Below are 20,564 nucleotides of genomic sequence, written 5' to 3'. Positions count from 1 at the left end.
GCATTTACTATTTTGTTGGTTGTTTGTGAAGTCCTTATGTTGATCTGTCCAGTGTTTCCCAGTGCTGTTTGTTATCTCTGCTCTTGCTGAGCTCTGTGTGAGGGGGTGTCTTCTCTGTCAGACCTGTGTTCAGAGCTGAAGGGCTTGGTTCTGCATGTTCAAAAGCTACACTGCAGGACAGGTGCTGTGTGAGGTGGAAAGAACTGAGAAAGAATGGGCCCACTTACACTTTTCTGTAGGTGCTCAAAGGGCCTTTTAGACACACCATTGTCTTCAGCTTTCCAGCAGCCTTGACTTGAGAATTTGACCTGTATAAATTGCAAAAGATATATGTGTTGCTTCTTGTAGTACCCTGTTCTGTATTTTTGGTTTTTTGTATTTTTTGTTCTGTATTTTCTGCAATGTGTAAAGACTGCAGCAAAGATGAAGAAATATTCCATGAGGGTGATCCTGCCTATCTGTGTTTTGCACATGAGAGTCAATTTGGTACTGGCTATTTGCTTCCTTAGCACACTGAATCTATATATCCCCCCTAAGCAAATTGGACATCTATTTTGTATTCTCCCACAGAGTTCAGCTGCTGTTCTCTACCAGGTGTGGTTTTGTGTTGCTGCCAGATATAGACAGTTCTGGAGGGAGAATGTGGGAATGTGTAGCTGCAAAGCTGGCTGTGAAGGCAGCATTCCCCAGCATGCCTTCTGTCTGCACAGTGGGAAAACCTACTGAAGAAATGGTTTTTGAAGAGCTGAGCCAAGGAGGAAGTGTAATTTTCCCCTGGAGTTCTCCTAGGTATTCCTAATGCTTTTCCCAACTAGAGCTGGGATTTTTAACAGCTGAGAAAGCTTACCAACATTTTGAGGTTGGTATGTTCGATGCCTGTAAAGTGCTTTGCAATTCAGACACCTCACTCTGGTTATCTGGCTCTCCAGGCTGGTGTCCAGTGCTGAAGTGCACAAGTTGTTTTGGTGTGGTGTCAGGATGTTGAATTCATCGTAGGCTAAGCCCATATACAGTTTGCTTCTACACACATTTTCCTCTAAAAAATGCAAACTTTAATGGAGAAACCTGGGTTCACACAGTCTATAGGAAGTTTGGGGACATCCTGAATAAATGGTTCCCAAGGCCTGGGGGTTCAGCAGAGCCACCCTGTCCCATGGCACAGGGCTGTGTCACCCAGAGCAGCTGTAGCATGTTTACTGGGCAGTCTGCAAAGCTTTTTCTGGCAGGTGTGGATGTGAGCTTCAGCCAGCTCTGTCACCAGGAGCCATCACCAACCCCCATGGTCCAGGTGCTTTTGCTGGAGCACTAAAGGGAAAGGAAGCTGTCCACAGCCCTGCAGGGGAATAGGGCTGGTAGCAAATGTTCCCACTCCAAACAGCCTCGGTGGGGACAGGCCCTGAGAGCTGCAGACACTCGAGATTTGGCAGGCAATTCAAAAACTGCTGCATCCTGCTTGTCAGGCTCTTCAAACAGGATTTGAAGGATCTATAAACCCTCTGTATCTCCATTTGGTGGAGATGTGCCAGTGGTTTTTGTCCAGGTATTGTCTGGAAGAAGAGCTAGAAGAAGGAATGGAGAGCAGCCTGGAAGTAGTGTCAAAACTGCAGTTTCAAGAGGCCCAGGAGCTACACCAGAAAGAAAATACTGTTGATTATTGTCAAACTGAACTCTAGTAAAAAGCTGGATGTTCTTTTCGGTGCTAGTGAAGCAATACATCCACTTATTTTGGTTGCAGTTCTTCAGTATGTCGGGTTTTTTATTTTTAGGAAGATTTTTATGCTGTGGGTTTTACTATGAAAAGCTGAAATCAGGCAGTGCACAGTGGAGGAGAAGAATGCATTTTTCATAAGATGGCTTTCCTTTTTCTTTGGGGAAAAAGGGAAATGTTTTCCTCCTTTCTATATGAGATATATAAATTCTATATATTATATATATTTTTCTATAAGTGATTAGAAAGTTTGCATCCACTTACTATCAATTACACATATATTTTTAATCAGCTTTGTCCTCAAACCAAACTGGATGTGCATGTGCCAGGAGAAATGAGTCAAATCTGAAGAAATAGCATCCTCTCCTTCCCTGTTGTAGTCAGATCAAAAGAAACATTGAGGAATAGTAAAGTCCAAATCAAGGAAAGATGTCACATTTCCTTCCAGTGCCTGAAGGGGGCCCACAAGAAAGTTGGAGAGATATTTTTTACAAGGGCTTGGAGGGATTGGACATGGAGGAATGCCTTCAAACTGAGAGACAGTAGCTCTAGATGGGATATGGGGCAGGAATTGTTCCCTGGCAGGGTGGGCAGGCCCTGGCACAGGGTGCCCAGAGCAGCTGGGGCTGCCCCTGGATCCCTGGCAGTGCCCAAGGCCAGGCTGGACAGTGCTGGGAGCAGCCTGGGACAGTGGGAGGTGTCCCTGCCATGGCAGGGGTGGGATGAAATTCAAGGTCCTGTCTAACACAACCCATTCTATGACTCCATGGCTGTGATTCAGAAAATATCCCTCAGATACCAAAATTGTAGAATGAGTTTAACAGAGAAATTGCATCAGAATTAAAGATATCTTCAAAATAAAATGACTGATTAATTTTTGATTTGATAGACAGTTCTTGCAGAAAATAGGCCAGGCCTTGGGACTGTGCTTGAAGAGAAGCTTTATAATACTTGGGCCAGACACTTAAATTGTGTGCTTTTTCCCTAGTTTCCTAAGGTGGCATTTCCTGTGCACTGTTCTGATTATCTCAAGGGGCATTTCATTCACATTTCCTTCTTCTGTGTTTACACAGAGTCTGTTTGACTTCAGAGCTTGTGTTTGGGATGTTACCAGCTAAAAATGAGCAATGTGTATTGGAGGGTGGTGCAGCTCATATTTCTGTATGAGGTAGAGTTATCTAGAAACAGTATTTGTGTGTTGAATTGTCACTCAACATTCTGCTGTCCAGTTTGTTGCTAAATTCACTGATCATATATGTAGATTCTACATTCAAGCATCGTCTTTAAAATTACATTAAGAACACAGCACAAAATCCGCCTAGCACAAAAATTCTTACCTGAAGTACCTTCCTTAACAATTCAAAGCAAAAAGATGAGTTCTTTTCTAAGGCGAAGCCTCAGAATAATAATGCACACACACACACACACACACACACACACAATGGAATTACAATCTGTAAATAGAATCAAATAAATGCAAAACATCAAAAACTGAAAAATAAGGATACATACATAAAAAGTAGAGCAGACTTGCCATATCCCCACAATACCAAGCTGTAGAGAGGAATCCTGAATGGAGAAGTTTGGCACTAACACTGTTGAATTCTGAGGCACTTTTCTCCATTTTACCCGTTTTGGTTCGGTGCCAGGAGTCAGCATTTCCCAAGCACACGATCAGGATCTGTGAACAGGTTATCAGTTCTTTGGGCAGTCCCACAGCCAGATGCCACCTCAGCAAGGGTGTAATCCTTGCTTGGCTTGTGCTGACAGGTTTCCTGTGTGCAGGGCTCACTCGCTTCTGGTCTCTCCTCCTTCCAGGATGGCTCGCTCTCTGTATGAGTGGCTGTGGCAGCACGAGTTCTGGCTGCCCCCAGGAATCACCTGGGAGGACATGCAAGAGTCTGAAGACACTCATTACCCTCAGCCTCGTGATCTCCTGCTCAGCATCCCTTTTGCTTTAATCTTGGTAGTCGTTCGGTGTGCCTTTGAAAGGTAAGTTATTTAATACTGTTCATGGTTTCTCAGGTACAATGGGAGCAGTTTGGGTCCAAAAGCTGCCTTATTGTCTGTGCCAGTGCATGACTGAAGAGATCCCCAAAAACTCCGTGTCACAGTCTGCTGGCATTTTTCAGCTCCCTCCTTTCAGCCCTGCACACTGGCTAAAGGAGTATGTTGAATGTAGAGCACAAACCCTGTCCTTAGGGTCTATTTGCAAGCACTGTGACTTTGTACACATTAAACAGATCGCTGTAGGTGAGGTTTATGTGTGTGTTTTGCTGGTTTGTGTGTGTTGCATGTTACTTGCTGTTTCTGGGTTGAGTGTGGCAGAAATCATGCTAACACTCCGTCATGCAGTAAAGTCTCCTTTATCCTGGGTGATGGGGCTCTGGAGAATTGCACTGCCAGACACACCTGAGCAAGGTGCATCAGGCTGGGCTGATTGCTGTGCCCCAGCCTCAGCCCTGTCTGCACAGGGGGTGGCACTGACCCCCCGTGGGCTGCAGGGCACTGCTCTCCTCTGCACAGACAGATGTTTGCAGCTGCTGCCTCTGACCTGAAGCTGACAAACCCTCCAGTGCTGGGCTGCCAGGATTCCTGCTCCTCTCATTCTGCTACCAAATCTGCTTTTGGGGCTGCTTTTTGTAAACTCTGTGATATCATCCTCCAGTGCTGGCACAAGAAGTTACTCTGACTCAAGGATCTTTCTGGCCAGAACCATTTGAATGTTTTTCACATTACACTTCAGCACAGAAAATTTGGGCCTTATGACAAAAGTATAGCAAGAAATCCTGCAGGTGTCAGTAACTCTGAGTTTAATGATTGAAGTCCTGAACTGGTGCCATTGCTTAATGCAGTTTGGTCAGTAGTTAATGTGGTTGGTGACACATGATTTGCTGATGGAAAACAGATTTACTACAGCATTAGCCATTGATAAGACTGCAGAGCAAGGCCCCTTCGTGATTTTGAATACACTTTAAAGCGGTTTTCAGTATATTCAAAACACAGTATTCTTAGTAGCTCTCTGAAGAGGTAATAATTTGAAATCTTCAGTGGTTTTAAGTTTAGAAAGAGGGGAAAATGACAATTTAAAAAACATTTTATCATTCTCTTTTGAAAAGTGGGTGCACAACGAAATGGAAATGGACTTTTCTGTAGACTAGAAGGATGTTTCTTCTGCAGATTCTCTGTGACACAAGGGTAGCTTGGAAAAACCTATAGAAGTTGAAATGATTCAGACCTCTCCTATAAGAATGCTTTTATCTAAAAATACTGGCTGTAAGTTGGGGTATTTTATTAAAACTAAATGTGTGAATAATTACTGAAATAATCATTTTAGGATGATACAAGATTGGAATTAAAATATCTTCTTTGTAAACAATATGTTCAGTGTGCATTCCATAAATTCCATGGTTTTTGTCCTACACTTTCCTGGGTACAGGGTATCTTGGTTACCTCTATTCATGTGGAAACCAAGGTGCTCTAGGTAGACATTAAAACACAAGTGAGTCACATTTCTTTCCTGCTGGTGCAGAGACCTGGCTGGATTCCTGCTCCTGCTGGTGGGTGACACAGATGTGCTTCTGGTGTGGAGCTGGAAATGGGGAATGGAAATTGGAATGCCACCAATGCCACTGGTGGCAGTTTATGGCTCCCCATGCAAGACATGGCCAGGAAGGAGGAGCCCAACTCTTCCCTGTGGTGGCTCCTGACAGGACATGAAACAGTGGGCACAAGCAGAAATGCAGGATGCTCCATCTGCACAAAACCACAAAAACTCTCTCTTTACTGTGATGGTGGTCAAACATTGGAACAGCTTCCCCAGAGAGGGAAGGAGTCTGCACAGGCAGAGATCCACAACACCCAGAGATCCACAACACACAGCCCAGGCAGCTGCAGGAGCAGCAGGGCTGGGCTGGGCCATCTCCAGAGCCCCTTCCAGCATCTCTGGTTCTGTGCTTCTGCCACTCTGTCCCTTTGTTTGCCTACCTCCTGCCACACCACTCCCAGTCAATCTAAATATCTTTTTCATCTGCTTTTAGATGCCGATGGCCAAGTAAAAAGATTTTTTTCTTTCCCATCCAAGTGCTGCCTCAGCTGGGAGTGTTTCCACAGGCCTGGTCCTACTCATTAATTTTAAAGCTGTTTTGATTCACAAACTTCATTAAATTAAAGCTGCATGTCACACCCTTGAAAAAGATAACATCACAAGCCCATTTTACAGGTCCAGGAAACCTATAATCATAGCACTATTTTACCTATGCAAATTACAAGCCGGTGTTCTGAGCTGTATTCTTGTTTGTCCTAACTCTGCAGTAATTTATTTCAGCATGACTTTTTCTCATTCTGAATCATTAGTGTTTCACATCCAGTTCATCCTGGAGAAGAAATCTTCCCCTGGGAAGGTGAGGTGTGAATCCAGCCGTCAGTTTCTCCATTGCCTTATCTGTATCTTTAAACAGTGGCACTGGCCCTGTTTAAAATAATTTACACCAAGTTTGAGAACTGCAGAAGGAAATGTTTATTTCTCATTTTCTGTGTAGATAACCCTGACTGTATATCTTTGGACATCCAGTCTGCAGATTGAAATGAGTGACTGTAACTAAAGACAGGTTTGGGGTTAGTGGCTGTAGCTTGCCCTGTGGCAACTTATTCTACCTTCAGCCACCACCAGCTATTACCTGCAACTCTGCATTGGGCGCCAAGTTTTTCTCTCTCTAGATAGCTCCTAGTGGTGTCTGCTTTGGGATTTCAGACATGTTATAATGTGATTCATGTGATTTAACTGTCAGAACTCTAGGTAAAAACTTAGAGGCAGGGGAAGTCTGGAGGATTTTCTGCAGCGCGCCATCATTGGCCACATCAGCCGCTGTGCTGGGAGCAATTGTTTCATCCTTTTTTTAGGCATTAAACTTGTGAAAGGATGGATTTTCCTCTCCTTTGCACCAGCTGGCTGAACTGAGGAAAACTGAGCCAGCAAGGTCCTTCCCAGAGGCAGCGATGCTGGGGATGAGGTGGTGGCTTGGGAAGAGGAGCTGGGTGTGCCTGGCAGAGCTCAGGAGGTTGTGGGTGCAGCCCTGGGGGAGAAGAAACAACTCATGGGTTGTGAAGCAACTCCCCTGTGAGCTGGTTTGTGCTGAGGAAGGTGGGGAAAGGTAGATTCAGGGCTGGAGAGTAGAAATCCCATTTCTGCTGCAGTGCTGAGCTGGAACTCAGGCAGGAACTGGGGGAAGCATTTAATGATGTCCTAAGAAAAGAGAGGACCTAGAACTTGGGAAGCTCCCCTGTTCCTTTAATGTTTCCAGATTGCACTTGTGGGTAGGAGATATGTCCTGCAACCAGAACTTGGAGCTTGGTTTTACTTAGCAGAACTTTTCCCTGGGCGTAGTCCTGCAAGGATGTTGGCTACTCTTCTAGTTATGTAATGTTTAAGACCATTTCTGTAAAAATCAAGCTCTTGGAAAGCTATGATACTGAAGGAATATTGCAAAGTGTTTCTTACCTGCATGGTTAGTAAAATGTGGCAACTAAAGTCCTTTGAGAAATAGTAAAGCCATTGAAAACCAGACTTTGCGTGCAATTTTTGAATTGTCCAACTTTGGGCTTGTCCAGGAATTTTTGGGTGTTGAGCAATTGAAAGGAATTGTCAGAGAATTTGAATCCACACAGGTCCCAGATTTCACTAGAAGAGGATTTTAGTCAGAAATACTCAGTCTCTTGTGGGAGGGTGGTGCCAGGATGTGAGCCATATGTTGTACATTTAAAGAAATGGACGCTCTTGATCAGCCTGGAACAGATACTTGAGCTCAAAACCAGAAGAAGGAAAGGACACAAATTCAGAATATTTTATTTAGAAATGCATCTTTGTAAAGTTTATTTTGCATAGAGACTTTTGTTGTTGATCAGTAATAGGAAGGATCTGGAAACAATTTCCTGTTAAGGCCTTACAGGCAGGGCTTGGTGCAAGGATGAGGCACAGGAACTGAAAACGGACCCAAGTCAGTTTGGACAGCAGCACTGTAGTGAATCCAGGCCTTGTATCAAATGGAACACTCAGTTTAACTGGTGTGAAACATTCTCCTGACAGCAGGAGAAGGCAGAGACTACACCAGGAGCACAACAATAGCCCTCTGCCAAAGGAAAGCAGGAGGCCAAAAGAGACTGTGCAGCTCAAAGAACAGAAGTTCAGATTGCTGCTGTCACTGGTTCTGCATTTCTTAGTACTTGAAGGTATTTGCAAGTGGCACCCTTATAAATAATGTTTTTAAAACCCAAAGTCAAATATTCCTTTACCTCACACTAGCTCTGAAGGCCTCTGCAGAAGGAGTGGAGCCCACTTTTGAAAGGTAGGAGAGTAGCAGTTTAAGCCCATTCATGATAAATCCATTTAGTTTCAACTTCAGAAGGTTTTGCACAAGACAGCTTGTTCTGTGATTACTGAATTAAATGCCTTGGTGAAACCTCTGCCATGTAAAACATGGAGTGAGATGTGCTCACTGATGAAGGAGCAGGCTGGTGATGAGAATCATCTCCCTGGCTGTGTCTGACTCTGAGAGGAGACAGTTTAGTCCTCAGATTTACCCTTTTGTCCTGCAGAGAGCTGATACAGTGCCATGGTGAGGCATCTCTGCCACTGAGATGACATATCTGTGATGTTGAAATCAGTACAAGCATCATCCTTTCAGGGCAGTGCTTGGAACAGGGCTGAACTGAGAACTGAGTCAGAACATGCAGCCAACACATGCAAACGTCCCTTAGGAAGAATTTCAGGCCTTGTTTTCCCAATGATGTTCGTAAAAGTAGGATTGGTTCCATAAATCATGGGTAAACTCAAAACCTGAATAACAAAGTAATTGTAACTGGTTACACCCTGACTTCATCCACTGCAAGTGGCTTGTTTCTGTTACAGAGAGATTTTATGCCACAACCTTAAGAAATCATCAGAAAATACAGAGAAGTCAGGGATTAAACAAAATTAAGAAAATTTTCAGGATACTTTTCAGTAAAATAAATTTGTTGGCAAGCTGCATTGACACCTGACATTCTCTTTGTTTAACATATCTGGAAAATGTCATACATTGCAGTTCACAATATGGCCTGAGAAGAAGTGGCAATAAGGCAGTTTTCAACAATATAATTTATTACATCTTCCTGTTCAGAGGTGCTTATATTGATGCCTGTTCTTTGAAATAGAAAGATCAGGCCCATGTTTAATGTAAAAACCAAGATTTAGTGCAGAGCTTAAGGTGGATGTTTTCCCAACTTCAGAGGAGTTATGGATACTACTGAAATACTGTGTTATTGTTCTTAGCACAGGACCTGCTGGTCCAGTGTCACTCGTATTAAACCAATCACTTCATATCCAAAAAAGTCATTAGATGTACCTGAAACATTTATTGAGAGCAGTTCAGAGCCAAACCCCAGGATTCCCAGTGATGGCTTTATTCCTTTGCCACCCAGCAGCAGTGCCAGAGTGCTGCTAAATTTCTAAATTTCACTGAAACTGGTTAATGCTTCCCCATGTTTTTGTGATCACTATGTGTCTTGTTGCCAGCAAGCACACTTAGCCCTGGCCCTTCTTTTATGGTAGAAACATGTAATTTCTGTTGGCCTTGGTACATCTTTGAATGTTCCTATAGCCAGTGATGCCAAAGGAATTTCCCAAAGATAATGACAAAGAACAATTGATACACAGGCAGGTGGGTTGGCTGTGCAAAAGAAAAGTGAGAGCTGTTATATTAGTGAGTAAATGTGTACCTGTCCTGTGATTTAACAGAAGTTACAGCATTCCTTAGGTAGGGGGTCTTTTTATAATTTTTTTAAAATGTTTTATAATTAAATTAAGAAATGAGTTCTTGAAAAGAAAACTTCTGAAAGACCCATCTGGAGGATTCTGGACCTGAAATAATCCCTAAAGATATGCATATGGAGTATAAGCTCTCTGACTAGCAGAAACCACAGGTAACCACACCAGACAATCACAGCAATAAATATATCCCATACTATTTTGAAGTAGAACACCTTTAAGCACCTGAAAAGTGAAATAGCTTTAGCAGCTTTTTTTAACCAAAGTGAAAGAAAAAAAAAAATCTTCTTCTGTGTCCAAATCATTGGGGAGAATGGATCAGAGGACCTGCCTGGACATCAGGAGTGACCAGGCAGAGCAGGTGTGGGCTCAGCACTCGCTGCCCTTGCTTGGGGCTGTCAGCTCAAACAGCTTCAGCACCAGTGTGCAGTAACACAGAGACCCTTCCCCAGGGGCAGTGTGTAAAAGGCAGCAATTACTAAGAACAGCTAATTATTGAGAAATTAAAGTAAAATTCAGATTATTTGGAAATTTTAAAAAATTGTTTGACAGGTTTCCTTTTTGTGCAGTATTTATGCAGGATCTCACTTCACCTTCAATAAGGATGTTTTCTGCTGCTGGGGTAGAGAAGTGTTGGTAGTAGAGGAGTTGAGTTGTTGAGCACAGGAATTCTCTGAACAGTTTTCCTTGGATAACTTTTTTCTATTTATGCAGGGGTTTTTTTTTTTTTTTTTTTCTTCACTGTGAAAGACCAAAGATGCACAGCTGGTTACTGTGTTTGATTTATATTAGGAAACATGGGGGTAAGTTACTCCAGGAAAGACCAAATGCTTTCTGTTTCAGCAGGACATTTCTTCTGCATTAAATATACACCTCTGGCAGAGCCTCCCTCCTGGTCCTGAGCCTAGGCCTTGGTTCAGGTGAATGCCATGTATGCTCCATGCTCTAGATCAAGCAGGAAACAGCATTTAGGCCTTATCACCAATGTGGTACTCCCCATCAGCTGCAAGAATGCCAGAGGCCCGTGACTGGTGATTCAGAAGCTGACAAAGCTGACAATATTGCATTTGCCAACCTCTTGTAATTTGGAATATCACAGCACAGAGCTCAGAGCAGTAGGGTGCAAGTCCAACAGTTTCTACTGTAAGCTTGTGATTTTACCTGCTCAACATAATACTCATATTTAGATTCACTTGTGGGAAGCAGCTGTTATTTACTGCACCATATTTTAACAGTGCTGCAAAATCAGAAATCACTGTTCTACTTTTGGCTGACCCTTTATGTTTTCTTTTGCAGAGCCATAGCCCTGCCCCTCAGTACCAAATTGGGTGTGAGAGACAAGCAGAGACCAAAAGCTCAGCCCAACCCTGTGCTGGAAACATTCTATAGCACACGGTGCAAGAACCCTAAAGAGGTGAGTCCCTTCTTCCTTTGCCTTCCTGTAGATTCAGTGTCTTTAGCCAAAGAAAATCCCATTTGGAATCCTGAGGTTTAGCAATGCCATTCCTGTCTGGCTCAAGAAAGGGAACACTGTGGCCCTGGTTAGCTGCAGGAGGGTCCTGCTGCCATTGATGCCCTCAGCCGTGAGCAGTGGCAGCTCCTGTCCCTGCTCACCCTCACACAGCACAGGCTGCAGCACTGGGGGCTCTGCCTGAGCATCAGGGACACCTTCTCACTGCCAGGGTGCCCAGGGGGCTGGGGAATTTATATCCTTGGGAAAACTGAAAGCTCTCTGGACATGCTCCTTGACACCTGGCTCCAGGCAGCTCCATTTGAGCAGGGCCCATTGGATGAGATGATTTCCATGGTCCCTTCCAGCCCCAGCCGTTCTGTGATGGCTTCTTTTCATACACTGGCAAATCCTGAAAACAATCAGCTGCCTTGAGCTCCCACATTGCCAATCCCTGCAGCTCAGCCAGCGTTTCTTGCTTGATCTCCCAGTCCTAGACTGGGTCTGGGTTCTGTTGCCATGCAATCCCTGAGTTTGAGATTGGCCTTGCAAGAAGCCAAAGTCTTGGCCATCATCACAGAGATTGGGAGGGGCTTCAGAAACCTGCAAACACAACTGGTGGGTAGTTTTCCCCTGAGGTGTAAGAAAAGTGTTTTTCAAGAAATTGGCAAGATGACCCAGAGTTATAATGGCTGCTGCTGATGGGAAAAACCACTAGCAGGATTATGAATTGTCAGGCAATATTAGAAATCAGCCTGGTCAGGGAAGTCCCTGAGTGTGAACTCTATCATAGGGAAAACAATCTGATTTTATTTCAGCTTGTTTTTGTAGGCTTTCTCTTGGCCACAAAGCAATAGCTGTGAACTCTTATAGAGGATGGGTGAGTAGGGTGCTCACCATGGGTTCCATTCCCAAGGGACAATCCTGCTCCAAACACATTGCTTCACCAAGGCTATTGCAGCATGGTTTTGCTGCAGTGGGGCATGAGGAGCCCCAGGATATGCAGTACCAAGTTAGAAATAAAGGAGAAGAGGCTAAAATTAAAATGAGGCATTGATCTGGGTAGTGCAGCCAGCCCATCTCTGCAGCAGTGGGAAGGAGTGTTCTGAGGGACACTTGTCCATGGTTGACCTTCCTCTTGCCTTTCTGTCCCCAAAATCCAGACATTTCTCAGTGTAACTGCTGCTGTGTCAGAGATCTAACTCAAGGCCTGGCTTTGCCTGCAGGTTTTTCCTGTGGCTCTTCCTTGCACCAAGTGGTGCTTTTTCAGATCTGGGACAGTGGAACAGACCCTCACCATGGGACAGCAGTGTGAGGTGAAGCAGAAGCTGCTGCTTGGCTCTCTCCCCTTGCTGGGTGCACCTCAGCCAGTCTGCTGCTCCCTTCCCCTCCATGAGCTCTCACACCACTGCTCAGAGGCAGCTTTTACTTGTCCAGTACAATGTGAGATTCTGCAGTTCTTGGCAGCCATTTCTCGGGAGAATTCCACATGATGGAGCAGTTAGAGAATGTAAATTAACATCTCCATTTGTCTCCACCTCCAGAAAACGGCTCATAAAACAGCACATTTGAAAGCAGCATGTCTGAAAATTGGTAATCAACTTATTTTTGTACAGCATGCTTAAAGTATGTAGGCCAGTCTCACATGATACTAATTCAGGTAAATGCATTCCATGAAAAACTATTGCTTTACTTAAAAAATAAGGTTATCCATGATGACACCTCCTAGTAGGAATACAAAACATGACAAACTCTTAACAGCCTAAGGACAAGAAGGAAGGTAATTGCAGGATTTCTGTGAGTTATATATTGAAGAATTACCCCTAACAGTTTTACTGCAAGAGGAGAATATCCAGTAGGAAAATGATGTTGCCTCTGCTTATGACATCCACCATGATACTGTGTTGGAATTGCTGAGAGGCGTGACGAGGTTCAGTGCAGAACCATAAAATAGGATTTAAGCTGCAGTGATCTTTACTGGAGTGACAGATTTTAAGGATTTGATCCCTGAAGACAGGGTGAGGAAGTGATTAGGCTACAAAATCATGTGAGGGAACAAGACCAGTTTAAAATTGGGGAAGTTAACATAAAAAAATGAGAACTTTCAACATTAGTATTTATAACCAATTGATTAGAGGTGAATGGAAAGATTTTCTACAATCCAAGATCTTTACCCTGGGAGTGGACAGCTTTCAGAAGGATGCCTTGGCTTGAACAGACTTAGGCTGGCCAGAGGCTCCAGCTGGGCTCTGTGGTGGGTCAGATGAGATAATTCCCTGTCTGACCTTTGAATCTGGATCTGAGCCTGCTGCCTCACCTCTTTTCCAGGGCGAGCTGCTCAGTTTAGCCAAGCAATGTGACCTGCCAGTGAGGAAGGTGGAGAAGTGGTTCCGGCACCGGAGGAACATGGACCGGCCCAGCCTGTCCAAGAAGTTCAGCGAGGCCTGGTGAGCAGGAGCACAAGCCATGAACCCAAGTTTTCATGGGAGCTGAGCTGCACAGACAGCTCACTGCCTCCTACTGAACCTTGCCCTCCATCCCTGTGCAGAGAGATCCCAGCTCCCTGTGTGCCCTCCATCCCTCCAGAGAGATCCCAGCTCCTTGTGTGCCCTCCATCCCTACACAGAGATCCCAGCTCCCTCCACAGAAAGCATCTTGGGTTTCCCTGACCCACTTGGCTCTGCTATTACTCTCTGCTGCTTCTCTGTTACAGAAACATTTCTTGCTTTTCCCCCTTATTTGCAATCCCAAATCTCCTTTTGCTTTTGTTCCTTTATTCCTTATCAGGCCCTTGTTTCTGACCTTTCCTGACTTTGTGACACTGGCATCCTGCTTTGACACACATTTGAACCTGAAAAACTCTCTGCTGTTTACATCTTAGTGCTTTGCTGTTGCTTCAGTTCCTACTATAAAGGCATCCTTTCTGCTGCCTTCCCCATAGTTTCCCTTTCTGCATAGATTCCTTCTGCTGCACCTTTTCTGCAACTGTTTTGCACACTCTTGCTTTCAAAAGCTACAGGTGACAGGCTGGATTGGATTCTGCTGTCATTTTTCTTCAGCATCCTGAAAGTCACAAACCAGCATCCTTCCACGGGGGTGGAAATTTGTGAGCAAAGAGCAAAAACTGCCTTGGAAACAGCTGTGTGGAAATCCACCTTGTTATGTGGAGGCACAAAATAAATTTCAGGACAGACAGATTTGCATGTCAGTCCTGGCTCAGCTTTCCACAGAAAAGGAGGTTTCTCCACAGGTTGTTGGAATGCCTCATTTGCAAGGGGCTGCTCTGCTATTTGTGTAAGGAATTGGGCTCCCCCAGGAAAGCCACATAAGCAAAAGAAATTATTAAATACCTGGAGTACTATCTATCTAAATAGTACTACACCTGGAGTTCATCTATCTAAAAGTGTGTATCTGTATCCATTGGGTAGGCGTCAGCTTTGGGCTCATCAGCATGTGCCCCATTTAACACTCCACCTGTAATTTGAAACCCCTGCATAAAAACCCTAATTCAAAAAGAAAAGGATGTATATTATTTATTTCTAATATTCCATATAGTTACAAATATTTACAGAAACAGGGAAAAAGGAGTTGTTTATTTATAAACAATGTTTATTCTCTCTCCATCTGGATGAAATATCAGCCCTCCCTGCACTTGTAGTAAATAGTATCAGTAAGTAGGAAACAGTAAATCATTTTCTGCCTCAGCCCTCTGAGGATAGAGTCCTTCCCCTGGCCCTCTGTTGCCATGTGCAGTCTGTAGACAGAATGTCTCTCTGATGTGACACAGCAGCTTTACAGTTTATTTTTGTCTTGGAATTCCTGGGGCTTTCATTGACAGGTGGAGTCTCTCAAAATGCAGTTATGTCTGAATTGTTGTGGAGATTTTTGGAAATTAAAGGACTAGTTTAGACAGTTTTACTCCTTTTCATATTTCCTGTGGTTCATTTATTAATAACTTGTTTATTCAGTTGGGCTGAATTTCCCCCATTCCTTACTATGTGTGTGAATATTCGGGTGACCTGCCTCTGTCCACTGAACTGGGCAAACAGTTTGTTGTATTTCTGTGTGGGTTTAATGTTGGAAAGTCATTTCTGGCTCCTCACTGGGCCAAACATGACAGTAATTAGTTACTGTGCATGATAACAAATTTAGCAGGCTGTATCTCCAAAGGCCTAGGAGAGAGATTGGCATTGTTTCACTTTTGGAAATGCATCTGCTACTGCTGGGAAGCTTTGGGATTATTCTCCTCAGGATTTCAGTCAGCAAGATTCTTGTGTCCCCTGCCATCTCTACAGCAGAGGAATTGCTCTTTGTGAAGTCTGTGAAATGTGCTGGTAAAATGCAAAGAGCTGGTCCTGTTTTGGTCAGACCTTGAACATACTAATGTGTCTTTGCCTTAATAGTGTTATTCTTTTAATTAGTGTGAGGATATACAGACTTGGAGCTCAGGGGTTAATGCATGGGATTCTAACGCCCTTTTTTTTGTTTGTTTGTAGCTGGAGATTTACATTTTACATCATTTCTTTCTTCACTGGACTCGCTGTGCTGTATGATGTGAGTACACACGCTGTTCTACCCGGCCAATGCCTGCAGGAGTGGCAGAGTTTGTTGTCAAACATGCCTTTTCAGATCTTCTTCTAGAGGTTTTCCATACAGGTTGGTGTGTATCCCCTGCATAGCACACTTAGGAGACCACAGACATACTGAACCATGCCTGTTTTAAGGACTCCAGAACCAAGATGTTTCCTCTTCTTCTGGCAAAGCAGAAAGCAATTGAGATTGTATAAAAGTAAATTTCTGCAGGGTAAGAGATAGAACACTTACCTAAACTGGAAGCTGCAGGGCCTGTTTGTGTGTTGTACCCAATACCTCTTTAAGGCAAATAAATTTGGCTTCCTTTGGAGCATGGACTGCAATTTAATAATTTTATTTGCTAATATTGTTTTCCTTACCCAGGATGTGATTGGTTGAGGCTCATGCCTCAGCCTTTTCTCTAATTTGCTAAATAGTGAGTTCTCTTCATACAATTTGTACTGCATCATCAGGCAGAAGTGGTGACAGGAGCCATGGGTGTGCTCTTGTCCCTGAGCTGTGGTCACTGAGCTGGGACTGGGGCATTGGCCATCTGCTCCCTCTGTTTTCAAGGCTCCCTTGACTCTTTTGCTGTGCCTGGTTCCCTGGGTGAGATTTGCAAAAGTCTTCTGGTACAGTCTGATGAGTTAAGCGATGTAAAATGTGCACGTCCCAGGGCAGCAGGCACAAACTCTCTTTGTAGCCTCTCATTGTAACACGTGAAGGACGTTTAATTTACACAGATTTTAAGTCAGATTTTAAGGTACTCAAAAGTATGAGGAATAGAGAATGAGCTAGCTGAGGAGTGAAGGTATCTGAGCCCCAGCTGCAGTGATCTGTGGATTTGTACATCAAAACAGAAGACTGCTCTTTGAGACCAGATTTGAAATTTGGTCTGCATGATCTACTTAGCATTGTACAAGAGCCCTATGGCAAGAAGGGACAAAATCATATTCTTCAGCATGTTGTCTGTCCATTATATGGATGAAATACTATTTTCACTTTTTGTGATCCATGTCTTTATTCAACACACATCTTAAAATTTTCACAAGAAAGGGAGACATCTATCCTACAGATAGCGCCTCTAGATCCTGTAGCAAATATATTATTCTGTTGCCTAAATTGTACTAAAAGGACTACTTTAAAAAGAAGGACAAAGAATTAACATGACAAGGCATATATACCTGTGACATTTTCTGACTTTCACAGGTTTATTTTGTAACCTGAGTAGCTTTTAAATGTGTGTTTGTTTTTGTGAAACTCCCTTCTTTCTTTAGGAAAAAACCAAATGTTTAAATTCTGCATTAGTAGTTTTAAACTGGCAGCAAAAACCTCTGCATGTAAGTCAGTGAAACAGCCTGTAACAAAGGAAAGTTGTCTTCCAGCAGGCCACTAGAAATCAGCTATGTTTGCTGAGAATAGAGGAATGATGAAATTCAGGGATCTGGAGTTCCTTTCTAGCTTAGGTAAACAGTATGCCGTAGTTGTTTGGTAGTTTTTGCTTTGTGCTTTCTGGTTCTATATCACACATCTCTCCTGGTTCTGCACATGCATTTGCTGTAAATTCTATTCCCAGCCTCACTCTCAGTCAGCAGGAACCGTGTCTGTTCCAAATGACCACTGCACCTAAAACCACTGCCTCCTGCTTTGCCTCTGTATTGCCCACACACCAGCAGTGCTCAGTGGGAAGAAACAATGCTGCCTTCTTGCCTGAGCTCTGATACCTGGAACCCTGTAGAACTTAAAGAAAGTTACCCCCATAGGTGTGAGGCATTGCTGTGTTCTGTGAGCTCTGACCCAGCCTGGGCACAGCTCCATGCAGGGAAGACTCTTGGGCACTGCAGTTGCCATGTTTCTATAAAGGTTTCAAAACTGCTGGTTTCTAAACTACCAATTTTATGTTGAACAGAGCAAGATCTTTTCAGAGGTTCATTACTTAACAAACTGCAGCATAACCTTCACTGTTAAATTAAAAAAATACATACCTGACACACCAGTTTTCAACCTTCTATCCACATTTAAGTGTTATTGTCTAAATCACAGGTATTCCTAATGAAATACTTGTAAGATTATTTTTAAATGCTCAAAACATCACCACCACCTCAAGCTTGCAGAAGAGGGCAAAAAATTGGGAGAAGTCTTCTCTGAGCTATTTTATTTAGAACAGTTAAATAGTGTGTGAGATTTCAGGCAAATAGCCACAATTTGGAAATGTCACAAGCAGATGCAAGTCCTTGTAATGGAAATCTCTTGGCAATTGGATTCCAGACAGTGAGACCAGCTCTGCCTGTAATAAAAGACAACAAAGTCTATAGTAGTAACAAACTAAAGGAATTAGACAACTGATAAGTAAAGAACTCCTCTGACATTCTCACATACGTGTTGCATTTTTGTTGCAGAAGCCTTGGCTTTGGGACCATAGAGAGTGCTGGACAGGATATCCACAACAGGTGAGTCACACAAGAAGGAGAATTGCTGTTATCAGTCTTGTATTGTGTTTCTGTATTTTTTGAAAAACAAATTATAATAGTGACAAGAAGAGGAAACTGAATTAAATTCAGACACAAAAGACCTAAGAATTCAAAGTCAGACCCTCATCTGGAGAGAACATCTTTGTACCTGGTCTCATCTAATGCAAGAGAAGATGAATTGGCAGAGCACTTTGTCACTACCAAGAGAAAATGAAGACTTGTGTTCCAGGGGTTTTGTCTGACAGTCAAAGCTAGAGCAAGACCCCTTGACTGTATGTGGAGGTTGCAAACCCATAAAGAGAAAAGTAATGCCCAATTCTAACAGCATGAGGCACAGGAAATGTAATGGGGCCAGTGACTGAAGAGTGAGGCAGTGCCTTGGAGGATGAGTCTCTGAACAATCCAGTATTGCTTGAAGATAAAAATTTTAGGGGCAAGTCTGTAGTTCTGTGTAAAAATTAAACCATACAAACAAGTGGGGCTTGAATAGGAAGGTAAGACTGCAAGGATCACTTGGCTCCCTCTGTCTCCTGCTCTGTACATTGTGATCCATGTCTTGTCAAAACAATGGGAGCCTCCATAAGGGCACACAGTGATGCACTGACCCTGGCTGGCCACAGTGTGCCCACCAAGCCCATTTTTCTCTCCCCTCCTCAAATGGAATGGGGGGAGAAAATAGAGAAAAGCCTCATGGGTTGATATAAGGACAGGGAGAGAGCATACCCAGTTGCCATCAAAGGTAAAACAGGCTGGACTTGGGGAAAAATTATTTTAATTTACTGTTAGTGAAATAAGAGTAGTTCAATAAGAAATAAACCCAAATCTTAAAAGCACGTTCCTGCACCCTTCCCTTCTTCCTGGGCTTAACTTCACCCCCACATTCTCCACCTCCTGCCCTGCAGTGGTGCAGTGAGATGTGGAATGGGGGTTGTGGTCGGTCCATCACACCTTGTCTCTGCTGCTCCTTCCTCCTGTTCTGGAGCAGGGTTCTCCAGCAGGACACAGCTCTCCAAGAACCTCTCCACTGTGGGTCCTTCCCACAGGATGGGAAAGGACCATCCTGGGTCCAGCACAGGTTTACAGGTGCTGCCAGGAGCCTGCCCCAGCACAGGGTCTGCACAGGCTCAGAGCTTCCTTAAGCCACGTCCCCCTGCTCTAGTCAGGGCTCCTCCAGGGACTGCAGGTGGATTTCTGCTCCCTGTGGACCTCCATGGGCTGCAAGGCACAGCCTGTATCACCATGGCGGCTGGGGAGTCTCTGCTGCAGCACCAGGACCTCCTCCTCCTCCTCCTGCACTGACCTGAGGGTCTACAGCACTGTATCTCATATTCTCACTCCTCTCTCCACACCACTCTTGCCCAGCGGTTTTTCCCATTCTTAAATGCATCGTCCTTGAGCTGCTGGCACTATCATTCATGGAGCCAGTGGCAGATCCATCTTGGAGGTGTCTGGAGCTGGCTCTGTTGGACAGGGGCAGCTTCTGGCTTGTCACAGAAGCCACCCCTGCCCCCACCCCTCTAGCAAAACCTTTCCATGTAAATCCAATGCACACTCATTTTCCAACATTTGTAACAACCAGAAAAGACCAAAACCAGGGTTGGTTGTGTCCCACTGGCAAAAAGCAAGTCAAGGACAAACCTGTGTATTAGCAGGAGCAACAAATGTATTAATTACAATTTCTACTAAACAGACCATGCTGTGCTACAGACAATGACAAAAGAAACACCAGTTCTCCCAAATAGTCAGATCTTTGGGGAAAAAAATAGCTTCTGATACAGAGCTCCTATTTGGATAACCTGGAGTGTGACCAGCACATAGCAGCTAGGGAGATGTTCATATCCTCCCTGTAAGCCCCAGGGCATCCAGCTGTGCTTCCTCTTATGGCCAATTGCTGCTGCTACAAAGGAAAACAAACTAAAATTTATGAAGGCCATAAATAACCAGTTGGTATTAGGGAGCACGATACTTCATGCTCCTTTGAAAGTCGTTGCAAAGCCACTTTGTTAATAGTAATTATTAATCAAATAGATTCAGGTTTAAGGAGGTCATATAATGCAACAACAGCAAAAATTGCTTGTTAAGTAACAAAATCTTGCTGAGTGGGTCTAAGCTTTCTGTTTCCCAGCTCTAAAAGCCCAGATACTTTACCCAAAAGAATGTGAATTACATTTCCTGCTGGGGTTGGATTTTCCCCCCATTAGTTTGATTAAACTGGAACATTTGTGACAGAGTGCAGGGTATCTGAAGCATCTTCAAGCCTAAAAAGGGAATGGTTTATTCAGCTACTCCTTCTCCACCATAATGAATTGGCTTATGTAGTTTTTAAAACTCTGTAGTGTCTGCTCAGGAATCTGAATAATGTTGAAGAAATCCTAAAAATATTCACGATCTTCATGGTGGTTCCCTAAATGTTTGACATGGTGTGGTAAAGTTGAATTTCCCCTGCTGTTTGATTTAATCTTGGCACAGATGACATTAGGTAAGCGAGTGTGTTGTTCAGTTGAACTATTTCCCCATGTAGCTGTGGGAGCCTGCTTTGTTGATTTGGTTGTAATATTG

General features: G+C 43.7%; 1 protein-coding gene across 4 annotated transcripts in view; it reads left to right on the top strand.

Moving 5' to 3' along the window:
- LOC135458935 (ceramide synthase 4-like) overlaps positions 1–20,564 on the top strand; it is a 40,696-nt gene that overhangs the window by 13,465 nt on the left and 6,667 nt on the right. For all 4 annotated transcript variants that reach the window (XM_064734432.1, XM_064734433.1, XM_064734434.1 and 1 more), the window contains exons 2-6: positions 3,527–3,700; positions 10,809–10,926; positions 13,291–13,409; positions 15,459–15,516; positions 17,934–17,984. In XM_064734432.1, coding sequence (XP_064590502.1) covers positions 3,528–3,700; positions 10,809–10,926; positions 13,291–13,409; positions 15,459–15,516; positions 17,934–17,984 — 519 coding nt within the window. In that variant the 5' untranslated portion in view covers position 3,527. The remainder of the gene's footprint in view (positions 1–3,526; positions 3,701–10,808; positions 10,927–13,290; positions 13,410–15,458; positions 15,517–17,933; positions 17,985–20,564) is intronic.

This window comes from Zonotrichia leucophrys, chromosome 28, assembly GCF_028769735.1.
Source record: "Zonotrichia leucophrys gambelii isolate GWCS_2022_RI chromosome 28, RI_Zleu_2.0, whole genome shotgun sequence".
Classification (NCBI taxonomy): domain Eukaryota; kingdom Metazoa; phylum Chordata; class Aves; order Passeriformes; family Passerellidae; genus Zonotrichia; species Zonotrichia leucophrys.
Note: the sequence above shows the minus strand (reverse complement) of the source record. Positions and strands in the feature narration are given on the sequence as shown.